Source organism: Toxorhynchites rutilus, chromosome 1 (assembly GCF_029784135.1).
Source record: "Toxorhynchites rutilus septentrionalis strain SRP chromosome 1, ASM2978413v1, whole genome shotgun sequence".
NCBI classification, from domain to species: Eukaryota; Metazoa; Arthropoda; class Insecta; order Diptera; family Culicidae; genus Toxorhynchites; species Toxorhynchites rutilus.
In genome coordinates, this window is record NC_073744.1 from 188,931,917 (window position 1) to 188,945,575 (window position 13,659).

Sequence of the window (13,659 nt, forward strand, 5' to 3'; positions counted from 1 at the left end):
AAACTCACCTGTGGCGCATGCGTGTCCAGCGTGTGTTTCGACATCACGATGGTGGTGGTCTTCTGCAGATTATCTGCCGCTGGAGGTTCTGTGGGTGATTTGGGTGGACCATTTTCGACCAGATTGCTACCGCCGAGCGCTAGAGATTCGGCTGCCCGCACAATGTCCAAGACCTAGGAATGAAATTAGAGAATTGTACCAAATAGCTTCCGACTTATTTAGTAGGTATCCTATACCTTTTCCGGTGTGCTCTTCTCCCGAGTACTCATGAGGGCTTGTGATTGTTCTACAACTGGCGTGAACCGATTGTTTTGAGACTGAGGCACAGCCACTGTCGCCGCCGCCACTGCACTGGGATGTGGCCTGTGCTGAGGGACTGCTGACACTGGTTCAGTCGCTTGGGGCGTGTACGTTACGTCTTCCTCTTCCGGTACCCTGTCTACGCTAATTTTTCGCAGCGGGTCGGCAGCAATGATTGAATCGTCTCGATCCAAGCTCGATACACTCTGACTCAGCTCGGAGCCGGTTTCCGATGCTCGAGAACCTAAGCGAATCATACGGGTTAATTACTATCGGTTGAGCGGAGTATACACCGCTGGATGAAACTTGGCACGCGTTTTCAGTAAAGAATACTAGGTTTTTTTACACGGGTGGAAGAATTATTCTTGCTAAGATAATAGTTCGGAAGGGCGAATGTTTTATAGAGCAAACTTGATTTAAAACATTTTAGCTTTAAGATTTTTGGTTGTAGAACGGCGTTTGAGACGGAACCAGGAAGTCTTATAGTTCAAACGATTTAGGAAGAGCCGTCGAAAATGATGAATAAGACTACCAAATTGTTAAGCTGGCACTAAGAGATTGAAACTTTGCTATATTTTTAAAAGAAAAAAGTAGAAGGAAAAATATGGTGCTAACACAGATTACTTGGAGATGTGAAATTTAAGAATTGAAAAAAAACATAAAATGAAAATGTTTATAATTCTAAAATTACTAAAGTTTTTAAAGAATTACATAGATTAAAAAATGTAAACTTTACGAAAGATTTAAACATTACTACGATATCAAATTTAAAATCGAAAAAAATATAATTGCCGAGGTCTCCCTCGCATTTGCTCGCAAAGAACAAATGGCTTCCGTTTTTCTCGATATCAAAGGGGCATTTGATTCAGTTTCCATGGAAATTCTCTCAGAGAAACTTCATAATCGTGGACTTTCACCAATTCTGAATAATTTCCTGTACAATTTACTGTCAGAAAAGCACATGTTTTTCAATCATGGCAGCTTGAAATCTTCTCGATACAGTTTTATGGGCCTACCACAAGGCTCCTGCCTAAGCCCCCTCTTGTACAGTTTTTACGTCAATGATATAGATGATTGTCTAACTAGAGACTGCACGCTGAGACAACTTGCAGACGATGGAGTTATTTCCATCACGGGTACTAATCCCGCCGTTCTGCAAAAACCCTTACAAGATACCCTGAACAATCTGTTCACGTGGGCTTTCAAGCTGGGTATCGAATTCTCTACGGAGAAAACCGAAATGGTCGTTTTTTCTAGGAAGCACGAACCCGCCCAATTCCAGCTTCACCTATCCGGCAAAACGATCAAGCACTCGATGTTTTTCAAATACCTTGGAGTATATTTTGACTCTAAATGTACCTGGGGAATACACATTGCGTATTTGAAACAGAAATGCCAGCAAAGAATCAATTTTCTCCAAACAATAACCGGAACATGGTGGGGTGCCCATCCAGGAGACCTCATTCAGTTATACAAAACAACGATATTATCAGTGTTAGAATATGGCTGTTTTTGCTTCCGATCAGCTGCCAGGATTCATATTCTCAAGCTGGAGAGAATACAATATCGTTGCTTGCGTATAGCCATGGGGTGTTTGCATTCGGCACATACGATGAGTCTCGAAGTTTTGGCAGGAGTACCCCCGCTTACTCTTCGGTTCACAGAATTATCCTACAGATTTCTCATCCGTTGCAAGATCATGAATCCATTGGTGATTGATAACTTCGAAAATCTACTCCAACTGACTCCTCAGTCAAGTTTTATGTCTATATACCATGAGTACCTTACCCACGACGTGCACCCTTCACCAGGCATCTCCAACCAAGTTTGCGTCCCATACTTTTGCAATTCCTCTGTAATTTTTGATCTGTCCATGCGACAAAAAATCCATGGAATCCCAGATCATCTACGCTCAGATTCTATTCCGCCGATATTTTCGGCAGAATATGGGGGCATAGTTAGATCTGATAAAATGTTCTTTACTGACGGTTCATTCATAAACGGGTCCACTGGCTTTGGCATCTTCAATGAAAATTCCAGTGCCTCTTTCAAACTCAAAGATCCTTGTTCCGTGTATGTTGCTGAACTGGGTGCGATATACTACGCACTGGGGATCATTGAAACATTGCCCATCGACCACTATTTTATTTTTTCAGACAGTCTCAGCTCATTAGAGGCAATCCGCTCAATGAAGGTTGATAAACGCTCATCTTATTTCCTAACAAGAATAAGACAACTATTGAGTGTTTTGGTCGAAAAATTATTCAAGATTACCTTAGCATGGGTTCCCTCTCATTGCTCGATTCCGGGGAATGAGAAAGCGGACTCGCTAGCTAAGGTGGGCGCTTTAGAAGGCACACTTTTTGAAAGGCAAATTGCTTATAATGAATTTTTCCACATTCCTCGTCAGTATACGCTCGTAAGTTGGCAGCGCATGTGGAGTGAAGATGAGTTCGGTCGTTGGTTACACACGATTATCCCTAAGGTCTCGACGAGTGCATGGTTCAAGGGATTGAATGTAGGTCGTGATTTCATTCGCGTGATATCTCGGCTTATGTCCAATCACTACAACCTAAACGCGCATCTCTATCGCATTGGGCTCGCAGCAAACAATCTTTGTGATTGTGGCGATGGCTACCACGACATCGAGCATGTTGTCTGGTCGTGTATCCGGTTCCATGCTGCTCGCTCTCAGCTCTCTAGAGCACTAAGAGCACAAGGCAGACAATCGGATATCCCCGTCCGGGATATCTTAGGTAGCCATGATCCTGATCTTCTGCTTCATCTATACCTGTTCCTCAGAAACGCCGATGTCAACGTTTAATGATGTTTCCTTCGTTGTGTCCCCGTTTCATATCCCTCCTATCCGATCGATAAACTTTTACTTAGTCGCGGCAATACATACACACACTCTTTACAGACACACGGGCCAAAGGTTGTGCAGTCCACTGATCATTCAACAAGAGCCAAAGGTTGTACCGCTCATGACAACTCTACACGAACTGATGATTGCGCCGGCTAGAGACCATTCTATCCTGGATTCCTCGAGTCGAGAAAGACGCACCACGCTAGATATGAGGTACAGACTAGGGGGGCGTTGCTGATTAATGGTCAGCTGCATCCCAATAGGAAGTATCCCGTGTCGGGCACACGTACAGAGCATTGGAGACAGCAACATCCCAATTACGAAAACACTTGTAATACTAACCTCGAGCCAACCGCGAGTAATCGGTTACATATTACTAACATAGATAATAAGAAAAATTGTATTGAACTCCCGGCCCCGTGAGGCTAACGCCATATGAGCCTTTATAAAAATATATATTTTGGAAAAAAAAAAAAATAATTGCCGAAAAAAAAATGTAAAAATTAAATCAATCATGTTTTGAAACATTTATGTATTGATAAAAATTGCAAATCTTGAGAATTACACAGACTCAAAACTGCAAAGATTAAAAGACTTTATTTACATCGACGATTTTGGAAAAAAAAACAAAAATTCGAAAAATAAAAAAATTAGATAAAACCAAAATTTTAGAAAAAATTAAAACACAGAGATATTATAAAATGAAAATTCCAAGAAATTGTTCATTTCGTGGACTGAAAATTTTAAAAATAGAAGAAATATTTTGGATTTTGCAAAAAATTATCAACTATTTAACAATTTAAGAGTTGAAAATGTTTTGAAATATCGAAAATTTGCCATTTCAAAAAATTCATAAAAAATATCAATCAAGAAATTAAAATTTTTGAAAATGCAAGAAAACTTAATTTTTACGAAAATATAATGAAAACGAAATTTCAACTCAATAGATTCAAAAAAGTAATGAGTAATGAGAAGTAATAAGAAAATTCGAAAAAAGTAATTGGTGAAAAAAATTGAAATAATCATAGGTTTAAAAATTTGGATTAAGCATATTTGATTTATTTTGACGATTTTGAATTTGATAATTTGAAAAACATAAAAGAAAATTAAAAAAAAGATTAACTTTTTTTTAAATTCATGAATCGAAATTTTTTAAAGTTATAGGATTAGAAAATGCAATTTTGATGAATTGATAAACTTTTATTGTTTTTATGGTTTTGGATTCAACAATTTAAAAAAATAAACTTATAAACACGATTTTGGATACATGAAGTTACAAAAACTAATAATTTGCAACTAAATGCAACTAAAAAATTAATCCAAAAATTGACAACTTTTAAAATTATTAGAAATACATATAAAAAACAGATAGAGCAATTTAATTTATTGAAATAAAACTACGAAAAACTCGAAAATTTGAAATTTTAAAAATTTAAAAATGTAAATTTAAAAATTATGCTTTTTAACGTAAGAAAAAAACTTAGAACATTCAAAAATTAAAACATGATAAATCAGATAAAAATAATCTCAAAACCCATAAAACATTAAAAAACTAAAAAATCCAAAAATTTAGAAACTGAAAGATTCAAAAATTAGAAAAACCAAAACTTTATTAAATTTCAATGTTTTCAAAATTCAAAAATTGAAACAAAAATCTCAACACCACTTGAGCATAAAATTAGAATTAAATTCAAAGATTTCAAATCCTCTAAAATTAAAACAAAATTAAATCCAAACAATCAAATCAATTTTAAATTTTTCGTTTTCATTTTCCATCATTCAGATTTTAAAAAAATGAAAAATAAAAATTTTAAAACTGGAAAATTTCAAAACAAAAAAAAGAATATTGGATATGATTGGATTGATTAAATTAAAAAAAAATCAGAAATTTGAAAACTTAAAAATTAAAATAATATTAGACTTAAAATTTGAAAATTAAAAAAAAAGAGATTTAACAATTTAAATATTTGAAGATGCAAGATTTAAATGTTCAAAATGTCGAAAATGCAGTTTAAAAAAATTTGTAAATTTAAAATTATGACAACTCAAACTTGAAAAAAAATATTCGAAAGTTCAAGAGCTAAAATAGCAAAATGGCAAAATTGAAAAATTAAAAAAAAACAAAAATGGAAGATAAAAAATTGAAAAATTAAAAATAAAATTAAAAAAAAATTAAAATGAGAAATGCTTTAGTTCAGGACATGCGAAAAAAAAACAAAATAATAAATAATTTATGAATTTAAAGAATAGAAGAAAGATACAATTGTTTTTTATTGTTTCAATTTTTTTAACTTTCAAATTCTCACATTTAAATTTTTTGTTGTTTGAATACATCGAACTCTTCAATTTGTTTAGGATATTTGATATCAGAATTTCCAATTCTTTCAAAAAACAACCTCAACTTCAATTCAATTTTTTTACATTTCTTAAATAGAAGAATTTAAACTTTGTTTTATCGTAATTTGAAAAGGAAGTGTAAAAATTAAAAATTCAAAGAAAGAAGGATTGAAAACATTCAAAACTACATTGCAGTTTTCTAATTTTTTAATACTTTAAGTTTTGAATTTGTTTTTTTTTTTAGTTTTATATTTTTTCTTATTCTTTTATTCTTACATTTCAAAATTAAATAAACATTATTAAAAAAATAACAAAGGTTGAAAAATCTGGACCTTTGAATATATCAAAAATTTATGTTAATAATAAGTGCAATAAACTGAAATTCAATATGTAAAAATTCAGAAGTTGAAAGAAAATCGAAAATTCGAATCGAATAAGAATTAACAAAATAAACAATTCGAAAAGAAATAAAATTTAATTAAAAAAATGAGTTGGATTCAATTAAAAAATTGAAGAATTAAAAAATTATTGAAATAAAAATTTAAGAATAACAAAATTTAAAAAATCGAGAAATTCTGAAGCTCAAAAGTTCGAAAATAAAAAACAATAAATATTTGATAATTAAGAGACTAAAACATAAAAATAAAAAAAATTTAACAGTTCCGGAAAAAATATGTTAATAAAAGTAAATAGAAATTAAAAAACTTTAATTTTTCTTGTTTTTTTTTATTTTTAGTTATTATATTTTTATTATTTTATATTGTTCGAATTAATACATTATTTTTATCTTTTATATATATTTTTAGAATCATTTTTAAATATTTTATTTCTGAATGTTGGCATTATTTCAGTACCAAACTATTCAACTTGAACTTTTCAAATTCCTTTTTTTTTAATTCTTAAGAAAATTAAAAATGAGCTTTTGAAAAATCAAAAAATTACAATTTTGTTATTTAATAGAAATAAATAGAATAGAATAATAAAAAATTTTACATAAATTAAAAAATGTGAAAATTGATAAATTTGAGTTATTTTCATTATTTCAAATTTAAATAAAAAATTGAGAACGATTCACGACTTTGAATTTATGAATTTATAACAAAACGGAATTTGAAAATTTAAAATTAAGAAAGAAAAAAACTAGATAATATTGTAACATATAAATATGTTAATTAGACATCTTTTGAAATAAAAAAATAAAAAGAAATCGCAAATAAAATACTCCGGATAATCGAGTCTAAAATTCCGTAAAATCGATTTCCGGATAATCGAGTCCGACCTGTATTTAATTTTTCCACAATTTTTAATTTTTTCGCAACAAAAGGTTAAAAAAAGGACTGTTGAAAAATCGAAAATGCAAAGAATGAAGGTTCAAAAACTCAAATTTTAAATTTTTCAAAATATCTTATTTACCATATTTTTTTTCAAAATTACAATTTAAAATTTTTTAAAATACTAAAATAAAAATTTTATGATAGGAAAATTTATAAATTTAAAGGTTCAAAGAATAAAAGATTTAAAAAAAAAATCTAAAATTCACTGCAACTTTTTAATTTTTCAACTTCTTACATTTCAATTTCCTCAATTTTTACAGTTTTTTGAACGTTCGTTCATTCTTCCATTTTTTATTTTTGACTCGTTATTCCAAAACTTTGTTCATAAAATTTTTAAACTTTTCAATCTTCAAATTTTGAGTTTAACAAAAAAAATACAAAAAATTGGATGCTTTCAACATCCGAAAACTGAAAACTGGAAGAAACGAAAGTTTTAAAGTTTTTTTTTATTAGTTTTGAAAATTCTTCAAATTTTTTTAGATTAAATATTTAAGATTTTTTCGATCTAAAAATTCAAAAATGCAATAAAAAATAAAACTGAAAAACTCGAATCACTGCATTTTTAAATTTTTTGAATATTTCAAACTCAGTCTTTTTTCCAATTTCTCCGGCTTTCAACAACAATTTTTCAATTTGTTTCTAAAATTTTTAATTTTATAAAATATTTTATTTTTCATAAATTTTTGAATTTACATATTTCGATTTTTGAATAATCGAAAACAAAAATGTTTACACGTTGAGCCCCGGATCGTTCTCGCTGCGTTGTGTAAAACATCTGGGAACAAATCATTTTTTTTTTATTTCCTTATGTTGTAACTGTCAGTCCCCGTCATCAACGTATTTCTAACGAAAAGCTCAATGTCAGTCCGTAGGGACCTACGCGGGGCTCAACGTGCTAAAATTGAAACTTCTACATTTAAAGGTTCGAAGAATAAAAGATTGAAAAAAACTCAAATTCATTGCAATTATCTAAATTTTTAACTTCTCGATTTTAATTTCTTTTCAATTTTTACATTTTTATATTTTTATTTTTTTATGAGTTTCTAATTGTTTTTATTCATTAATCTTTTAATCATAACTGGTGAACTTCGATATAACGTACATTTCACTTTCAAAATTGTACGTTGTATCGAATTGTACGTTATATCGAAGCATAATAAAGTACTCACAAACGTAGTCTATAATACATTATTGTGCTGCTGTTTTAGTCAAGTTAATGAATAACTTCAATCAGAAGACGAAGCCAGCCTTTCTCATGATGTTTCCCTTCGTACTGTTGATTAAAGCTTGATTCATTTAGAATCTGGAATCACAAAACCAGCTGTATTTCGAGATTGATTGAAGGTACAAAACTTGTTTTAGCATCACAATACAGATAATTCATTGTTCTATCAGAAAAAAAAAATTGAAAAAAAATTTCCTTTACACTTTGAAAAGGTGTACGTTATATCGAGGTAAAATGTGCGTTATATCGAGGGTATGTTATAACGAGGGTACGTTATATCGAAGTTTCCCTATATAATCATTGCTGTTTATTCTAATTTGATTCAATTTCTTCCTTTCAATTTTTAAACCGTTCTCAAATTTTAATAGATTATGAAAGATTTAAACATTCCAATTTCCGATTTTTGAATTTTTGAAAAACAAAAAAAAAATTTGAAAATTGAAATCAATGAGAAAGGTTGAAATTTTAAACTTAAAATTGAAAAAATGTTGATAAACATTGTTTGGAAAATAATATTGGAAAATTTGAAAAGTTAGAAAGTTGAATAAATCGACAAAATCAGACAAGAACAAGATCTAAAGAAAAACTCTAAATTGAAATTTTTAAGATTAAAGATTTTAGAGATCGAAAATACAAAGAAAAATAGTTGAGAAACTCTAAGATTCACTACATTTTTTATTCTTTTGAAGCATCCCAAATTAATTTCTTTTGAAATTAATTAGTATTGTTAAATGTCCTTTATTATTTTTGTAAATAATTTTTTTTTAGATTTTTGATTGAATATTTTTTACATTTTTTTCAATTTCTTCAGTCTTTCAACTTCAATTTCATACTTTGTACCCGAATCTTTTAATTTTCTAAAATATTTGATTTTTATAAATTTTTCCGAATTACGTATTTCGAATTTTGAAAATAAAAATATCAAAAATGAAAATTTTATAAATTTAAAAGTTTAAAGAATAAAAGATTAAAAAAATTAAAATGTGTTGCAATTTTCTAATTTACTAATTTCTCAAATTTCAATTTATTTTTAATTTCATTCAGTTTTATAGTTTTATAAGAAGACTTTTCAAGTTTTATTATTTTTTTTTATAAAGAATTTTTTGCTTTAATATTTATATTATTTATACACACTAATTTGCTTCAATTTCTTCCTTTCAATTTTTTAAATTGTTTTCCAAATTTCTAAATTATTCTGAATATTTCCAATTTCAAATTTCCTTAGATTATAAAATTTTTAAACCTTTCAATTTTCGATTTTGGAATTTTCAAAAACCAAAAAAAATGCTTTCAAAAAGTTTTCAAAAAAGTTTTCAAAATCAGAAAATTGAAAAGTTGAAGAAATGAAAGTTAAAATTGAAATAATTGAAAAAAAACGAAATTTAAGACTCGAAACCCAAAAACTGTTGATTAAAAATGTTTGGAAAAAACTACGTTAACAAGATATCACATTGGAAAATTTGAAAAGTTAAAAAGCAAAACAGAATTCAAATAATTGAAAGAATCTTAATAAAAACCTAAAGATAAAAAAATAGCTTGATTGAAAATTTCAAATTGGAAAAACTAATATTTAGATAAATTTGAGTAATTTTGAAAATTAGTTAGAGTTAAAAAAAAAATTTCTAATATATTTTTAAAATTTAATTTGCAACATGTAAACTGAGGCAAGAAGTCCACAATCGTTAATCCAATGAGTGTATGGAGAAATTGGTACTTGATATAGCAATCTTTTAAAGAAAACTGAAAATTAAAGTAATCCGTTTTTAAGAAATACTTAATCCAACTAGTTCATTACTTTTCATGAACACGTAGAAATTCTTAGGTTTGCTTGACAATTAATTTACATATTGACGATTCAAAGTTAATGAGTCGCCGATTGTTTTTCTATATAAAATATGATTCTCGGAAAGTGCTACACCAAAACAAATTCGATTGTTAAACATGCACAAGTACTCTTCACCTTCCACAGGAACAGTAATAATGTGTGTTTTGCCAATTTTAAAACGTACAAGCCTTGTAAACAATTCACGTATGTTGAACGGACGTCCAAAAACGCCCCTGAAATTGTAGCAAAAATGCAATATATAGTTTTGGAATATCGTCTTTGAATCTTTTGATTCATTCGTTCCGATTTTGAGATTCAGAAAAGTTTTGTACCGCTGTGTTCGTTACAAATGGAACACATTCGAATGCGATTCTCTCAGAAAGAATTCTGTGTTCTTCTTTTTTGGGTTCCCACTGATTTCTAGTTGTTTTTGCATCTTAGAAAAATTATGCGTTAATAGTAGTGAAACAATCGTGATTTGTCCCGGATCACACCAAGAATAGATTCCATAAATCAGAAAATCACCGACACAATTATGTTGAAGCTCGAGTAGATTATATTGAATGATAAAAAGTGTTTCGAACCATAAAAATATGAAGAAACAAATTTTAATATTTATACTTTTCATCAGTAAGAATAATTTTTCCATCGGTGCCAAAAGTCCAGTTGACATGTGTAAAGTTTCATCCCAATCGGAGAAAATAGTTTTCAAATATATTGTGATCGCTCTGTGTGAAATCCCCCATCACAAGCAATACTTACCAATTCTCGTACTATGCCCGTTATTGCTTATGCCTGCGCTCATACCACCGGCGCTACCGATCGACTGATGCATCAGATCGCCCTTCTCGTAACCCTTGCACACGACCAGATGCAACTCGTTCCCGGAGGCACGCAACGAATTCACCGCCTCCTGGTGGGTTGCCCCCAGCAGCGAGGTACCGTTCACCTCGAGGATGCGCATTCCCACGCGCAGCCGGCTGTCCCGCTTGGCCGCTCCCGAGCTGTTGATCTTCGAGATGAACACCCCTTCGTCGGCCGGATCCAGTGGATTGCCCCGCTGCCCGTTGAGGCCACCCTTGATATGCATACCGAGCCGTTCGCCTTCCTGCTTGACGATTCGCACTTCCTGTCGACGAAAACACGCATCAATAAGGAACGAGCAGACTCCATGACGCTGATACACAATATGTTAATATTAAGTCATCGATTTGCGGTGCCAATACCGAAAAAATAAACGAAACAATACGCAATAAACTAGCAAATCTCTACTGGGAGGTGCAGTATCCCATTCGGTACATAACGACGCCATCAACACCATAAGTCAAGACTCTCGGAGATGATGGAACCCTACGGGAACTGAACGAAAGATTCTACAAATGACCATACATGAGTGAAACACTTGATGATATGAACTGAGAAAACACAAAAAGTCACGATAAACGGAAAATTGTCGCTTGAAGTTGGCTGGGGGGAGGGAACCGCGATGACCACACACACATCTATCGGAACGCGGGGGACGATATCAAATGCCGTTACGTACCTCCGTTTTCAAGCAAACTATTTCAAAATGCTGGCCGGTGCGGGTGCGATTTGATGTTTGAATTAGTTAGTAGTAGCGAATGAAGGAGAAAAAAAATGAAATACAAGAACAGCGTATGTAAACGAAATTCAAGCAATTTTGTTGTTGTTTTTTATTGTTGCGTTGAGCCTAAATTGTGTGTGAGTGTGGGATTGTTTCTGCGAGAGTCGATAAATTTCACCATTCCTCAGAAGCCGCGCAAGATAGAGAAAAAGAAGTGCAGAGAAAAGGGGCGCACTTGCCGAAACCGAACCCATTCTGGCTTACCTGGAATCCGGCAGGTAGTGGATCGTGTTGAACGGTCAGTTTGATTTCATCGCACGGTCGCAACAGTTCCATCACCGCTTCCTGGTGGGTGGCGCTCGTGACGTCCGTTCCGTTCACCTTCAGGATGCGATCACCCATGCGCAGCTTGCCGGACAGGGCCGCGATGCCACCGGGGACGATCTGTTGACATGTGGTTATTATTAACCTCGGATGAGTTGTAAGTACGAGGAATGAAGGCTGAACTTACATGTGAGATGAAAATTCCTGGCTCGTGAGCCCCGAATGGCGTGCAAGAGTGGTCAGTGCCACCGATTATGCTGAAACCGAGCGAGCCTTGATCCTTTGGCAGTACTACCTCCTGAAAAAGTGCCACGATACACAACATGATATATTAGTGATACCAATTTGTTCATCGATTTGAATAAAATAAAATAAGTGCACGCTACACATTCTATGTGGAAAGCCAAGCTAGGTTGAAACGAATATAATGTATGGACAAAATAATATAAACATAAAAATGAGAACGATAATATAATATTATTTACAATCAATTCAAATGCAACGATGTTACATAAAAACAATCATTAGAAATAGTGTAATGTAAGCAATGAAAACATGTTTATGTAATTTTTTACAACAAAGCGGGGAAAATAATGACGACTGATTCATTTATATGTCAATTCATGTAAGTGGTTTCCAATACCAACAGGGAATGTATGTGAAAGCAACATTGGCCGGCATTGTTGCTGTAATCATTTTTAACGAAGGACTACGTTTAACGGGTCAAATGAAAATCTAAAAAAATTACATGTAACATATAAAAATTTTCGATTGCTTGCATGAATCCATGATTTTCTTCGCACATATTAAATTAAGAAAATTATATTCTATGTTAAAGAAACTTTTTGTCAAGATGTCAAGATGAAATAAACGAAAATTTCACGTTCTGATAAATACATTAGCACAATCTGTGCAATCTGTGCTCTCCTAGCCGTGCCGTCGAAAACAAGCATCGGCGTAGCGGCGAGTCACATTTCAATTTAAGTTTAAAGCTTATTCAATCCTTGAAGACAGTTGTACAGTGCCGAAGCATGGTGCCAACTTTAAAATTTGGGGTTATAATTTAGGTCCCATACTCAAACTCGAAAGTGTAATCTCTATCAGATTAGCTAGTTAAACATGTAAAATGTTAAAATTTTAGTGAAAAATTATGTAAAAGTTATATTATTTAATTACTTAAAAACGTGACCTTGGCTCTTATTTAATTTATTTAATTTGTCTATACATTTCTAATATTTTTACTGACGCTCTTCATTATGTTAGATGTACCGGTAAGTTTCTTTGGTTTAAAAGTAGTAATTTTGACTTGGAAGACGAAGAACGTTCCGGACTGCCAAAAAAGTTTGAAGATGAAGAATTGGAAGCTTTACTCGATCAAGATCCGTCACAAAAGCAACAAGAATTTGCAGTTAGCTCTGCAAACCATACCCGATCGTTTAAAAGCAATAGGAATGATTCGAAAGATAAGGACATTGGGTACCGTATGAATTGAAGCCACGAGACGTCGAACGTCGTTTTTTCCACGGGCGAACAACTTTTCCAACGGCATAAAAGAAAGGTTTTTTTTTTGCATCGAAACGTTACTGGCGATGAAAAGTGGGTCCATTACGACAATCCTAAACGTCGGGCAACGTATGGATACCCTGGCCATGCATCAACATCGACGGCCTCACGGAATTGATGCGTTTGAGCCGTGCACTGAATGAAGAACGGCCACAATACGAGCAAAGACACGAGAAAGTTATTTTGCAGCACGACAATGCTCGGTCGCATGTCGCGAAACCGATCAAAACATAGTTGGAAACGCTGAAATGGGATGTCCTATCCCACCCGCCGTATTCTCCAGACATTGCTCCGTCCGAT

General features: G+C 32.3%; 1 protein-coding gene across 17 annotated transcripts in view; it reads right to left on the minus strand.

The window, feature by feature from the left end:
• The window catches only part of LOC129762481 (protein lap4-like), a 175,883-nt gene that overhangs the window by 36,062 nt on the left and 126,162 nt on the right, over positions 1-13,659 (minus strand). For 16 of the 17 annotated variants that reach the window (XM_055760773.1, XM_055760774.1, XM_055760771.1 and 13 more), the window contains 6 exons: positions 11,984-12,094; positions 11,737-11,916; positions 11,431-11,460; positions 10,650-11,016; positions 237-544; positions 9-173 (listed from right to left, as the gene is read on the minus strand). In XM_055760773.1, coding sequence (XP_055616748.1) covers positions 9-173; positions 237-544; positions 10,650-11,016; positions 11,431-11,460; positions 11,737-11,916; positions 11,984-12,094 — 1,161 coding nt within the window. The remainder of the gene's footprint in view (positions 1-8; positions 174-236; positions 545-10,649; positions 11,017-11,430; positions 11,461-11,736; positions 11,917-11,983; positions 12,095-13,659) is intronic. The other variant, XM_055760777.1, reaches the window with a different exon arrangement.